The sequence below is a fragment of the Anomaloglossus baeobatrachus genome, chromosome 7, assembly GCF_048569485.1.
Source record: "Anomaloglossus baeobatrachus isolate aAnoBae1 chromosome 7, aAnoBae1.hap1, whole genome shotgun sequence".
In the NCBI taxonomy this organism is placed as follows: domain Eukaryota; kingdom Metazoa; phylum Chordata; class Amphibia; order Anura; family Aromobatidae; genus Anomaloglossus; species Anomaloglossus baeobatrachus.
The window spans coordinates 22279510-22294767 of NC_134359.1; the positions used below are offsets into that span (position 1 = coordinate 22279510).

The following is a 15258-nucleotide window of genomic DNA, read 5'->3' on the forward strand; positions in this document are numbered from 1 at the left end:
AAGATCAGGGCCGACTGCCGCGCGTCATCCTCGTCGCTCCTGACTGGCCGAGGCGGTCGTGGTACCCGGATCTGTGGCATCTCACGGTCGGCCAACCGTGGGCACTACCAGACCGACCAGACTTGCTATCTCAAGGACCGTTTTTCCATCTGAATTCTGCGGCCCTCAACCTGACTGTGTGGCCATTGAGTCCTGGATCCTAGCGTCCTCAGGGTTATCTCAAGACGTCATTGCCACTATGAGACAAGCTAGGAAACCAACGTCCGCCAAGATCTACCACAGGACGTGGAAAATTTTCCTGTCATGGTGCTCTGCTCAGGGTATTTCTCCCTGGCCTTTTGCCTTGCCCACTTTTCTGTCCTTCCTTCAATCTGGACTGGAAAAGGGTTTGTCGGCTCGGCTCCCTTAAGGGACAAGTCTCAGCGCTCTCTGTGTTTTTCCAGAAGCGCCTAGCCAGACTTCCACAGGTACGCACGTTCCTGCAGGGGGTTTGTCACATCGTCCCTCCTTACAAGCGGCCGTTAGAACCCTGGGGATCTGAACAGGGTGCTGATGGTTCTTCAGAAACCACCATTCGAGCCAATGAGGGATATTTCTCTCTCACGCCTTTCGCAGAAAGTGGTTTTTCTAGTAGCAGTCACTTCACTTCGCAGAGTGTCTGAGCTAGCAGCGCTGTCATGCAAAGCCCCTTTCCTGGTGTTTCACCAGGACAAGGTGGTTCTGCGTCCGGTTCCGGAGTTTCTCCCTAAGGTGGTATCCCCCTTTCATCTCAATCAGGATATCTCCTTACCTTCTTTTTATCCTCATCCAGTTCACCAATGTGAAAAGGATTTGCACTTGTTAGATCTGGTGAGAGCACTCAGACTCTACATTTCTCGTACGGCGCCACCTGCGCCGCTCGGGATGCACTCTTTGTCCTTGTCGCTGGCCAGCGTAAAGGGTCACAGGCTTCCAAATCAACCCTGGCTCGGTGGATCAAGGAGCCAATTATCGAAGCTTACCGTTCGGCTGGGCTTCGGTTCCCTCAGGGCTGAAGGCCCATTCTACCAGAGCCGTGGGCGCATCCTGGGCTTGGCTTTGAGGCACCAGGCTACGGCTCAGCAGGTGTGTCAGGCGGCTACCTGGTCGAGCCTGCACACTTTCACGAAGCACTATCAGGTGCATACCTATGCTTCGGCGGATGCCAGCCTAGGTAGACGAGTCCTTCAGGCGGCGGTTGCCCACCTGTAGGAAGAGGCCGTTTTACGGCTCTCTTACGAGGTATTATTTTACCCACCCAGGGACTGCTTTTGGACGTCCCAATTGTCTGGGTCTCCCAATAGAGCGACAAAGAAGAAGGGAATTTTGTTTACTTACCGTAAATTCCTTTTCTTCTAGCTCTAATTGGGAGACCCAGCACCCGCCCCTGTTTTTTTTGTGTACACATGTTGTTCATGTTGAATGGTTTCAGTTCTCCGATATTCCTTCGGATTGAAGTTACTTTAAACCAGTTTATAATTCTTTTTTCCTCCTTCTTGCTTTTGCACCAAAACTCGAGGAGCCCGTGGGAGCACGGGGGGTGTATAGGCAGAAGGGGAGGGGCTTAACACTTTTTAGTGTAATACTTTGTGCGGCCTCCGGAGGCATAGCCTATACACCCCAATTGTCTGGGTCTCCCAATTAGAGCTAGAAGAAAAGGAATTTACGGTAAGTAAACAAAATTCCCTTCTTCTCCTCTCTTCTCTCTCTCTCTCTTTTCTCTTTTCCTCTCTCCTCTCTGCTTTCTCTCTCTTCTTTTTTCCTCTCTTCTCTCTGCCCCCTCTCTCCCCTCTCTCCTCTCTCCCCTCTCTCCCCTCTCTGCTCTCTCCTCTCTGCTCTCTCCTCTCTCCTCTCTTCTCTTTTTTCCTCTTCTCTCTCTCTCCTCTTTCTCTCTCCTCTCTCACTATCCTCTCTCTCCTCCCCCTCTCCTCTCTACTCCTCTTTTTTCCTCTCTTCACTCTGTCCTCTCTCTTCTCTCTTCCTCCTCTCTCTCCTCTCTGCTCTCTCCTCTCTGCTCTCTCCTCTCTTCTCTTTTTTCCTCTCTTCTCTCTCTCCTCTCTCTCCTCTCTCCTTCTCTCTCCTCTCCTCTCTCTTTCTCCTCTTCTCTTCTCTCTCTCTCTCCTCTCTCTCTCTCTCCTCTCTTCTCTCTCCTCTCTCTCTCCTCTCTCTTTTCTCGCTCTTCTCTCTCTTCTCTCTCTCCTCTCTCTCGCCCTCTCTCTCTGCCTCTCTCCTCTCCTGTCTCTTTCTCCTCTTCTCTCTCTCTTCTCTCTCCTCTCTCTTCTTCACTCTCTCTCCTCTCTCTCTCTCCTCTCTGTCTCTCCTCTCTCTCCTCTGTCTCTCCTCTCTGTCTTCTCTCTCTCCTCTCTCCTCTCTCTCTCCTCTCTCTCTCTCCTCTCTCTCTCTCCTCTCTGTTTCTCCTCCTCTCTCTCTCCTCTGTCTCTGCTCTCTGTCTTCTCTCTTCTCTCTCTCTCTCCTCTCTCTCTCCTCTCTCTCTCCTCTCTCTCTCCTCTCTCCTCTCTCTCCTCTCTCTGTCTCCTCTCTCTCTCCTCTCTGTCTCTTCTCTCTCTCTCCTCTGTCTCTCCTCTCTCTCCTCCTCTCTGTCTCTCCTCTCTCCTCTCTCTCTCTCTCTCCTCTGTCTCTCCTCTCTCTCTCTCTCCTCTCTCTCCTCCTCTCTCTCCTCCTCTCTCTCCTCCTCTCTGTCTCTCCTCTCTCCCTCCTCTGTCTCTCCTCTGTCTCTCCTCCCTCTCCTCTCTTCCCTCTCTCCTCTCTCTCTCTCCTCTCTTCCCTCTCTCCTCTCTTCCCTCTCTCCTCTCTTCCCTCTCCTCCTCTCTCTTCTCTCTCTCTTCTCTCTCCTCTCTCTCTCCTCTCTCTCTCTCCTCTCTCTCTCCTCTCTTCCCTCTCTCCTCTCTCTCTCCTCTCTTCCCTCTCTCTCCTCTGTCTCTCCTCTCTCTCCTCTCTCCTCTCTCTCTCTCTCTCCTCTCTCTCCTCTCTTCCCTCTCTCTCCTCTGTCTCTCCTCTCTTCCCTCTCTCCTCTCTCTCTCTCTCTCTCCTCTCTCTCTCCTCTCTCTCTCCTCTCTCTCTCTCTCTCTCTCTCTCTCCTCTCTCTTCTCTCTCCTCTCTCTCTCCTCTCTTCTCTCTCCTCTCTGTCTCTCCTCTGTCTCTCCTCTCTTCCCTCTCTCCTCTCTCTCTCTCTCTCCTCTCTCTCTCCTCTCTCTTCTCTCTCTTCTCTCTCTCTCTTCTCTCCTCTCTCTTCTCTCTCTCTCTCTCTCTCTCTCTCTCTCTCCTCTCTTCTCTCTCCTCTCTGTCTCTCCTCTGTCTCTCCTCTCTCTCTCTTCTCTCTTCCCTCTCTTCTCTCGTCTCTTTTGCCCCCAGCTGCGCCTGAATTTCCAGTCTGTCACGTTCAGTCCCCCTCACTCCCGATCACATGACTCCAATGCCCGCCCATAAACTTCAAGTGACAGGATCCTGTAAAATAACACATGCGTTTCTCTTTGCAAAAACAGGATCCGCTTTTTAGCAAACAAACGTTCATGAGGCATGCTAAAAACACGTAGTGTGAAAGCCGCCTTAGCAGTGAGTGTTCACATTCTCCGCACTGCCTCCGCAGGCAGGGAGAGGTATTGCAATTCTCATTGAAATCATTGGACGGACAACTGGTGCTCTTGTTAATAGATGAGGGGTCTACAAAGTAGCATTACACGTAGGTTTTCTAGACTGCACACGATTATGAGCAGCGTACATTCACAGATTTTTATCCCGGTCACTGGAGGAATTCTATCAAATATGAGAACAAATAAAGACGTCCTTTGTTATCGGTGGGATGTGAGGACGCGCAGACAGCACAATGATCCGAGTTGCTAAGCAGCATGGTTACATGTCGTCGTTCTCCGCGTTCATCGTCCTTTGTCTCTCTCTTCACAGACGCGGCTGATATTAGCCAGGCTCTCTCCAAGCTCACCGAGCCGGCACCGGTCCCCCATACACAAGCTGTCCGTCACCGGCATGGTCAGCAGTGCCAGGAAGAAGATCCGCAAGCACCGGGGGGCCGACGAGACCCCCGCTAAGCAACGACGTCCTCAACGCTATTTTATTTGTAGGTTCTGCACGGAGCTTTCATAGCTTTTATTTTATTTTTAGATATGGGTTTGGTTTGTTTTTTTTATTTCTTCACTTTACTCAACGTGACCCTAATTTACCAGATCCATCTTCACAGCTAATACACGTGTTAATTAGGAGGCTCTGTAGTGTTGCTGGAGCGCAAATTAATCATATCTGTTGTTTACCTTGTTAACGGCTCTGCTCACGAATATATCGGGAATGCGATGGCGTGAGAAACGTTTCTCTCTGCTACTGAAATCTGGCAAATGCGTAAGAGATATTTATACCCTGCGCATATCTGTCACCGCGATCAGCAAGAAGCCAGAGAGCTGGTATAGAGAACGCTATCTGGCCGTCCATCTGTCCATTCATTCATTCATTCATTCATTCATTCATTCATTCATTCATTCATCCATCCATCCATCCATCATATCTCCCTGTCCATTCATTCATTCATTCATTCATCATATCTCCCTGTCCATTCATTCATTCATCATATCTCCCTGTCCATGCATTCATTCATCTATCCATCATATCTGTCCATCCAGCCATATGTCTGTCCGTTCTTTCATTCATCCATCATATCTCCCTGTCCATTCATTCATTCATTCATTCATCATATCTCCCTGTCCATGCATTCATTCATCATATCTCCCTGTCCATTCATTCATTCATCATATCTCCCTGTCCATGCATTCATTCATCTATCCATCATATCTGTCCATCCATCCATATGTCTGTCCGTTCGTTCGTTCATTCATTCATTCATTCATTCATTCATTCATTCATTCATTCATTTGGTTGTCATATCTCTCTGTCCATCCATTCATTCATCTATCTATCATATCTCTCCATTCATCCGTTTGTCTGTCCGTCTCTCTTTCCATTCATTCATTCATTCATTCACTCATCTATCCGTCATATCTCTCTGTCCATCCATCCATTCATCTATCCATCATATCTCTTCATTCATCTGTATGTCTGTCCATCTCTCTGTCCGTTCATTCATTCATTTATTCGTCATATCTCTCTGTCCATCCATTCATTCATCTATCCATCATATCTCTCCATCCATCCTTCATATCTTTGTCCGTCCATTCATTCATTCACCCATTCATCCATCCATCTATCCATCATATCTCTGTCCATCCATTTGTCTATCCGTTCATCGATCCATATCTCTCTGTCCATCCATCCATCTGTTTGTTCGTCTGTATGTCCGTCCGTTCGTCCATCCATCATCTCTCTCCATCTATTCATCCACCATATCTTTTTGTCCGTCCATCCATCATTCATTCATTCATTCATTCATTCATTCATCCATCCATTATATCCCTCCATCCGTTCATTCATCCATCCATCCATATCTGTCCATCTGTCCATTATATCTGTCCATTTGTCCGTCCATCCATCCATCCATCCATCATATCTCTCCGTCCATCCATCCTATCTGTCCATCATAGTATCAGCAGTATCCCTTGTACATGCGCAGTAGTGCACAGACCCGGGGAAGCAGTCACGTGCTTAGTTTTGTGACCGCTGCCACCTGCAGTGCTGTGTATGTAATGTCTGGATACTGCGGCACCAGGGGGCTGTGAACTGTAGCACGGGGGGATTCATGGAATAATAACCGGGAACGTTGAAATACATGAAGCTGAAACTGTGTAAGGTTTAATAAGAGGATGGCTGCACTTACAGGAAAGCGATCGGCAGAGACAATCTATTGTCTACACATCAAGCTTTTGTGTTACATGTGTTTTGAAGAAAGACATATATATATATATATATATATATATATATATATGCCATTAAAAGGTATCAACCACTGAGGACTCTGTTCTTTTAAACACACATATATATATATATACATACATACATATACATTCACGTGTATGTGTGTGTGTGTGTATATATATTATTATGAATCTTTTTTACACTGGCCACAGGAGCTTTTTTTTTTTTTTGACTTCCAGGCCTTACAAGAAAGGTTTACAAGAGTTTTTTTTTTTATCAGTAAAAGTAGGATTACAATGACTGATAACACCTCTATATATAGCATATATAGCTGATAACACAGGATCCACCATTCACAATAGGTGATGTCACAGCTCACCTCCTCCTCCTGTACAATGACTGATAACACCTATATATATACAGCTGATAACCCAGGATTCACCAATCACAGTGAGTGATGTCACAGCTAACCTCCTCCTCCTGTATAATGACTGATAACACCTCCATGTACAGCTGATACCACAGGATCGACAAATCACAGTAGGTGATGTAACAGCTCACCTCCTCCCCCTGTACAATGACTGATAACACCTCTTTATACAGCTGATAACACAGGATTTACCAGTCACTATAGGTGATGTCGCAGCTCACCTCCTCTCCCTACTGTACAATGACAGATAACACCTCTATATACAACTAACACAGAATCCACCATTCATAATAGGTGAAGTCACAGCTCACCTCCTCAGTCTCCTGTATAATGACTGATAACACCTCTACATACAGTAAAAAACACAGGATAAATCATTTACAACAGGTGATGTCACAGATCACCTCCCCCCTCCTGTACAATGACAAATAACACCTCTATATACAGTAGATAACACAGGATCCACCATTCACAATAGGTGATTTCACAACTCGCCTCCTCCCTCTCCTGTATAATGACTGCTAACACCTCTATATACAGTAGATAACACAGGATATCATTTACAATTGGTGATGTCACAGCTCACCTCCTCCCCCCTCCTATACAATGACTGATAACAGCTCTATACAGTAGATAACACAGGATCTACCGTTCACAATTGGTGATGTCACAGCTCACCTTCTCTTCACTATGACATTTGTACACGCACATTAGATGCTTCAATACAAAATACAGGAGGCTAATGTATATTTTGTTTCGTGAAGCAACAGAAAGTTGTGATCTGGAAAAACATACGATTTGCTCAATTGGTCCCTTTCTTGACGGTCGCTTCCCCTTAAGTGCAGGTGTCTACTTCTATTTCAGACACCGGGTGCATGGCACAGATCTCAGATTAAAGAAACTGTGACTGCGAGAAAATAGACAGAGTTGTATGGTCTTAGGAATAGTGAGATATTGGCTTTCTTTTGCAGTTTCTATTTCCAGATGCAAAATCCCTTGATGGAGCCGAGTCCAGGAGCAGTGGCTCCAATACAGACCCTGCGGCTGCGGCAGAGAGCGAGGACTATGTAAGTCATGTACAGACGCGTCATCATATATATATAAAAAAAAAAGTTTAAAAAAAATACCGTTTAAATTTACAGAGATAGCAATTATGCAAATTAATAACATTATGTATTCTGTCCTAATCCGCATTATACTCCGGAGCTGCACTCACTATTCTACTGGTGGAGTCACTGGGTACATACATTACATTATTATGCACTACAGAATAGTGAGTGCAGCTCTGGAGTATAGTACAGAATATAACTAAGGATCAGTACAGGATCAGTAATGTAATGTACAGTGGGTACGGAAAGTATTCACACCCCTTTACATTTTCTCTCTTTGTTTCATTGCAGCCATTTGGTAAATTATAAAAAGTTCATTTTTTCTCATTATTGTGCACTCTGCACCCATCCCCCATCTTGACAGAAAAAAAACAAACGGTAGAAATTTTCGCAAATTTATTAAACAAAAAAAAACTGAAGTATCACATGGTCATAAGTATTCAGCCCCTTTGCTCAGTATTGAGTAGAGGCACCCTCCCTTTTGAGCTAGTACAGCCATGAGTCTTCTTGGGATCCTGGATTTGGGGATCCTCTGCTATTCTTCCTTGCAGATCCTCTCCAGTTCCGTCAGGTTGGATGGTGAACGTTGGTGGACGCCATTTTCAGGTCTCTCCAGAGATGCACAATTGGGTTTAGGTCAGGGCTCTGGCTGGGCCGGTCAAGAATGGTCACAGAGTTGTTCTGAAGCCGCTCCTTTGTTATTTTAGCTGTGTGCTTAGGGTCATTGTCTTGTTGGAAGGTGAACCTTCTGCCAAGTCTGAGGTCCAGAGCATCTGGAAGAGGTTTTCTTCCAGGATATCTCTGTACTTGGTCGCATTCATCTTTCCATCAATTGCAGCCAGGCATCATGTCCCTGCCCCCATAGCATGATGCTGTCACCACCATGTCTCACTGTAGGGATTGTATTGGGCAGGTGATGAACAGTGCCTGGTTTTCTCCACACATGCCGCTTAGAATGATCACCAAAAGGTTCTATATTCGTCTCATCAGACCAGAGAGTCTTATTTCTCATTGTCTGGGAGTCCTTCATGTGTTTTTTTGCAAACTCTATGCAGCTTTCATTTGTCTTGCACTGAGGAGAGGCTTCTGTCGGACCACTCTGCCATAAAGGCCCGACTGGTGGAGGCTGCAGTATAGGTGACTTTGTGGAACTTTCTCCCATCTCCCTACTGCATCTCTGGAGCTCAGCCGCAGTGATCTTGGGGTTCTTTACCTCTCACCAAGGCTTTTCCCCCATGATTGCTCAGTTTGGCTGGACGGCCGGGTCTAGGAAGAGTTCTGCTGGTCCCAAACCTCTTCCATTTAAGGAATATTGAGGCCACTGTGCTCTTAGGAAGCCTGAGTATTCTTTTGTAACCTTGGCCAGATCTGTGCTTTGCCACAATTCTGTCTCTGAGCTCCTTGGGCAGTTCCTTTGACCTCATGATTCTCATTTGGTGTGACATACAGTGTGAGCTGAGGTCTTATATAGACAGGTGCGCGCCTTTCCAAATCACGTCCTATCAGTGTGATTACACACAGCCGGACTCTAATAAAGGAGGAGAACCATCTCAAGGAGGATCACAAGGAAATGGACAGCATGTGACTTACATATGAGTGTCTGAGCAAAGGGTGTGAATACTTATCACCATGTGATATTTCAGCTTTTCTTCTTTAATACATTTGCAAAAAATTCTACATTTCTAATTTTTTTTTCTGACAAGATGGGGGATGGGGGCAGAGTGCACATTAATGAGAAAAAAAAGAACTTTTTTGAATTTACCAAATGGCTGCAATGAGAAAAAAAAAGAGTGAAAATTTTAAAGGGGTCTGAATACTTTCCGTACCCACTGTATGTGCACAGTGACTGCACCAGCAGAGTCGTGAGTGCAGCTCTGGAGTATAATACAGGCTGTAACTCAGGATCAGTACAGGATCAGTAATGTAATGTATGTACACAGGGACTCCACCAGCAGAATAGTGAGTGCAGCTCTGGAGTATAATACAGGAGGTAACTCAGGATCAGTACAGGATCAGTAATGTATGTACACAGTGACTGCAGCAGCAGAATAGTGAGTGCAGCTCTGGAGTATAATACAGGATGTAACTCAGGATCAGTATTGTAATGTATGTGCACAGTGACTGCACCAGCAGAATAGTGAGTGCAGCTCTGGAGTACAATACTGGATGTAACTCATCAATAATGTATGTACACAGTGACTGCACCAGCAGAATAGTGAGTGCAGCTCTGGAGTATAATACAGGATGTAACTCAGAATTAGTACAGCATAAGTAATGTAATGTATGTACACAGTGACTGCACCAGCAGAATAGTGAGTGCAACTCTGGAGTATAATACAGGAGGTAACTCAGGATCAGTAATGTAATATATGGACACAGTGACTGCACCAGCAGAATAGTGAGTGCAGCTCTGGAGTATAATACAGGAGGTAACTCAGGATCAGTACAGGATCAGTAATGTAATGTATGTACACAGTGACTGCACCAGCAGAATTGTGAGTGCAGCTCTGGAGTATAATACAGGAGGTAACTCAGGATCAGTACAGGATCAATAATGTAATGTATGTACACAGTGACTGCACCAGCAGAATAGTGAGTGCAGCTCTGGAGTATAATACAGGAGGTGACTCGGGATCAGTACAGGATAAGTAATGTAATGTACAGTATGTATACAGTGACTGCACCAGCAGAATAGTGAGTGCAGCTCTGGAGTATAATATAGGAGGTAACTCAGGATCAGTACAGGATCAGTAATGTAATGTATGTACACAGTGACTGCACCAGCAGAATAGTGAGTGCAGCTCTGGAGTATAATATAGGAGGTAACTCAGGATCAGTACAGGATCAGTAATGTAATGTATGTACATAGTGAGTGCAGCTCTGGAGTATAATATAGGAGGTAACTCAGGATCAGTACAGGATCAGTAATGTAATGTATGTACACAGTGTCTGCACCAGCAGAATAGTGAGTGCAGCTCTGGAGTATAATATAGGAGGTAACTCAGGATCAGTACAGGATCAGTAATGTAATGTATGTACATAGTGAGTGCAGCTCTGGAGTATAATATAGGAGGTAACTCAGGATCAGTACAGGATCAGTAATGTAATGTATGTACATAGTGAGTGCAGCTCTGGAGTATAATACAGGAGGTGACTCGGGATCAGTACAGGATCAGTAATGTAATATATGTACACAGTGTCTGCACCAGCAGAATAGTGAGTGCAGCTCTGGAGTATAATATAGGAGGTAACTCAGGATCAGTACAGGATCAGTAATGTAATGTACACAGTGATGCTACCAGCAGAATAGTGAGTGCAGCTCTTAAGCATATCATGTAAAAAAATAGAAGTGCACTTTTATGACTCGCCCTTTCTTAGATACTTTGCGATATTGTTGAGAAAGTTACAATAAATGTTAATATCCACAGCATATTTCTCGCACCCCACATTCCCAGTTCTTCGCCACCATTATGTCCTCACTTATCCGTGTTATTTAGATTAGATGAATATCTCTCTATTGTGGCTATAAATGAGATGCGGTTTTGTCTTGGCGGCGCTCGCTTCGGATGCTCTGAATATTCCCGGCCATCTGTCCTCGGTTATCAGACGGACTCATTTGTAATGCAACAATGCTCAAATTATTGCAAAGTATCTGAATTATGCATGTGTGGTGTAATGGCTTCTCTGTGCGCAGAACCTGTACAGCCAGCTGAAGTCCGCGCCGTCCGACAGCCTGACGTACAAGCTGGCGCTGTGCCTGTGTATGGTCAACTTCTACCACGGAGGGGTGCGAGGGGTGGCGCACCTGTGGCAGGAGTTTGTGCTGGAGATGCGCTATCGGTGGGAGAACAATCACCTGGTCCCAGGGTGCGTATATTAATCACCGCCGCGTCGTCTGCTTTGTGCAGAGGATTTATGTTGCTGTGAATAGTCCCAGCGCGTCACGGACATGTAGGCTATACATATGCAACACTAGTCTAAGGAAAGTGCAGCAGCATCATAAGAGCATCTGCCAAAATCAGCCACACAAATGAATGCGGATAGTCCGGAAGGTTCCTGGTACCGGAGATATAAAATCAGTATAAACCTTTCCTATTTTAGGTCAATTAGGAACCAAAATAATATATATTTGCCAAATGCCAAAATTTTGAGAGAGAGAGAACGTTTTAAGGCATTTTATTACTTTCTGCAAAGTCAAAAGTTTCCATACACTAAGAGTACTGTGCCTTTAAACAACATGGGACCGCCCATATGATGATGTCATGTCTTTGGAAGCTTCTGATAGGTTTATTGGCAACATCTGAGTTAATTAGAGACACACCTGTGGATTATTGTAAAGCACACTTGAAACACACGGCTTGTTTGTGCAGCATCATGGGAAAGTCAAAAGAAATCAGCCAAGATCTCAGGAAGAGAATTGTGGACTTGTACAAGTCTGGTTCATCCTGGGGTGCAATTTCCAGATATCTGAAGGTGCCTCATTCATCTGTACAAACAATTATACGCAAATACAAATAAGATGGGAATGTCCAGACCTCATACCGCTCAGGAAGGAGACGGGTTCTGTGCACCAGAGATGAACGTGCTTTGGTCAGACATGTGTATATCAACCCAAGAATAAAAGCAAACAACATTGTGAAGATGCTGGCGGAAGCTGGTAAGATTGTATCATTATCCACAGTGAAACGAGTACTGTATCAACATGGGCTGAAAGGCCACTCTGCCAGGAAGAAGCCATTACTCCAAAAGACACATGAAAAAGCCAGATTAATGTCAGCAAATGCACACAGGAACAAAGAGCTTAAGTTTTAGAGAAATGTCCTGTGGTCTGACGAAACTAAAATTTAAGGGGTACTTTGCACGCTGCGACATCACTAGCCGATGCTAGCGATGCCGAGCGCGATAGTCCCCGCCCTCGTCGCACATGCGATATCTTGTGATAGATGCCGTAGCGAACATTATCGCTACGGCAGCTTTACACGCACTTACCTGCCCTGCGACGTCGCTCTGGCTGGCAACCCGCCTCCTTCCTAAGGGGGCGGGTCGTGCGGCGTCACAGCGATGTCACACGGCAGGCGGCCAATAGAAGCGGAGGGGCAGAGATGAGCGGGACGTAAACATCCCGCCCCCCTCCTTCCTTCCGTATTGCCGGTGGAGGCAGGTAAGAAGATGTTCCTCGCTCCTGCGGCTTCATACACTGCGATGTGTGCTGCCGCAGGAGCGAGGAACAACATCGTATCTCCTATTGGTGCGACATTATGGAAGTGACCGACACTACACAGATCACCGATTTACGACACTTTTGCGATCATTTATCGGCGCATCTAGGCTTTACACGTTGCAACGTCGCTACCGGCGCCGGATGTGCGTCACTTTCGATTTGACCCTGACGATATCGCAGTAGCGATGTTGCAACGTGCAAAGTACCCCTAACTGTTTGGCCACAATGGCTGTTGTTACGTTTGGAGGAAAAAGGGAGAACCTTTGAAGCCTAAGAACATCATCCCAACTGTGACACACGGGGGCGGCAGCATCATGGTGTGGGGTTGTTTTGCTGCAGGAGGGACTGGTGACTTCACAAAATAGATGGCGTCATGAGGAAATAAGATTATGTGGCAATTCTGAAGAACATCTCAAGACATCAGCCAGGAACTTAAAGTTTGGGTGGAAATGGGTCTTCCAAATGGACAATGACCCAAATCTACTGCTAAACTGGTTACAAAGTGGCTTAAGGATAACAAAGTCAATGTTTTGGAGTGGCCATCACAAAGCCCTGATCTCAATCTTATTGATAATGTATGGACAAAGCTGAAAGGTGAGCGGTGACCTCCAAACATGGCTCAGCTACACCAGATCTTTCGGGATGTATCGGCCAAAATTCCACCAACTATTGTGAGAAGCTGTGGAAGGATCCAAAACATTTCCCCCAAGTCACACAGTGTAAGAACAATGCTACTTCAGCGTGCAGAAAGGAATAAAACATTCTCTCTCTCATTATTCTGGGATTTGGCAAATAGAAATAGTTTTGGTTCCTAATTGACCTAAAACGGGAAAGGTTTAATCTCATTTCATGTCAGATAGTGAGAAAAACCTGCAGATGTGTCTGTATAGAGAGTGGAGGGAAAAACCTGCAGATGTGTCTGTATAGAGAGCAGAGGGAAAAACCTGCACATGTGTCTATTATAGAGAACGAAGGGAAAAACCTGTAGATGTGTCTGTATAGAGAGAGGAGAGAAAAACCTGCAGATGTGTCTGTATAGAGAGCAGAGGGAAAAACCTGCAGATGTGTCTCTATAGAGCACGGAGGGAAAAACCTGCAGATGGTTCTATATAGAGAGCGAAGGGGAAAACCTGCAGATGGGTCTTTATAGAGAGCAGAAGGAAAGACTTGCAGATGTGTCTTTATAAAGAGAGGAGGGAAAAACCTGCAGATGTGTTTGTATAGAGAAGAGGGAAAAACCTGCAGATGTGTCATTATAGAGAGCAGAGGGAAAAACCTGCAGATGTGTTTGTATAGAGCAGAAGGAAAAACCTGCAGATGTGTCATTATAGAGAGCGGAGGGAAAAACCTGCAGATGTGTCTGTATAGAGAGCAGAGGGAAAAACCTGCAGATAGTTCTATATAGAGAGCGAAGGGGAAAACCTGCAGATGGGTCTATATAGAGAGCAGAAGGAAAGACTTGCAGATGTGTCTTTATAAAGAGAGGGTGGAAAAACCTGCAGATGTCTTTATCGAAAGCGGAGGGAAAAACCTGCAGATGTGTCTTTATAGAGAGTGGAGTGGAAAACCTGTAGGTGTGTCTCTATCGAGAGCGGAGGGAAAAACCTGCGGATGTGTTTGTATAGAGCAGAGGGGAAAACCTGCAGATGTTACTGTATAGAGTACGGAGGGAAAAACCTGCAGATGTGTCTTTATAGAGCGCGGAGGGAAAAACCTGCAGATGTGTCTTTATAGAGCGCGGAGGGAAAAACCTGCAGATGTGTCTTTATAGAGCTCGGAGGGAAAAATCTGCAGATGTGTCTGTATAGAGAGCAGAGGAAAAAACCTGCAGATGTGTCTGTATAGAGCACGGAGGGAAAAACCTGCAGATAGTTCTATATAGAGAGCGAAGGGGAAAACCTGCAGATGGGTCTATATAGAGAGCAGAAGGAAAGACTTGCAGATGTGTCTTTATAAAGAGAGGAGGGAAAAACCTGCAGATGTCTTTATCGAGAGCGGAGGGAAAAACCTGCAGATGTGTCTTTATAGAGAGTGGAGTGGAAAACCTGCAGATGTGTCTTTATAGAGAGCGGAGGGAAAAACCTGCAGATGTGTTTGTATAGAGTGCGGAGGGAAAAACCTGTAGATGTGTCTTTATAGAGAGCGGAGGGAAAAACCTGCAGATGTGTCTTTTATAGAGAACGAAGGGAAAAACCTGCAGATGTGTCTGTATAGTGCACGGAGGGAAAAACCTGCAGATAGTTCTATATCGAGAGCGAAGGGGAAAACCTGCAGATGGGTCTATATAGAGAGCAGAAGGAAAGACTTGCAGATGTGTCTTTATAAAGACAGGAGGGAAAAACCTGCAGATGTCTTTATCGAGAGCGGAGGGAAAAACCTGCAGATGTGTCTTTATAGAGAGTGGAGTGGAAAACCTGTAGGTGTGTCTATAGAGAGCGGAGGGAAAAACCTGCAGATGTGTTTGTATAGAGCAAAGGGGAAAACCTGCAGATGTGTTTGTATAGAGTGCGGAGGGAAAAACCTGCAGATGTGTCTGTATAGAGAGCAGAGGGAAAAACCTGCAGATGTGTCTGTATAGAGAGGGGAGGGAAAAACCTGCAGATGTGTCTGTATAGAGTGTGGAAGGAAAGACCTGCAGATGTGTCTGT

At 45.6% G+C, this 15258-nt stretch overlaps 1 protein-coding gene across 1 annotated transcript in view; it reads left to right on the forward strand.

Moving 5' to 3' along the window:
* Positions 1 to 15258, forward strand: part of RAB3GAP1 (RAB3 GTPase activating protein catalytic subunit 1) — a 168947-nt gene that overhangs the window by 93697 nt on the left and 59992 nt on the right. The window contains 5 exon segments of the mRNA XM_075317143.1: positions 3940 to 3992; positions 3994 to 4074; positions 4076 to 4111; positions 7252 to 7347; positions 11084 to 11256. Of these exon segments, the coding sequence (XP_075173258.1) occupies positions 3940 to 3992; positions 3994 to 4074; positions 4076 to 4111; positions 7252 to 7347; positions 11084 to 11256 (439 nt within the window).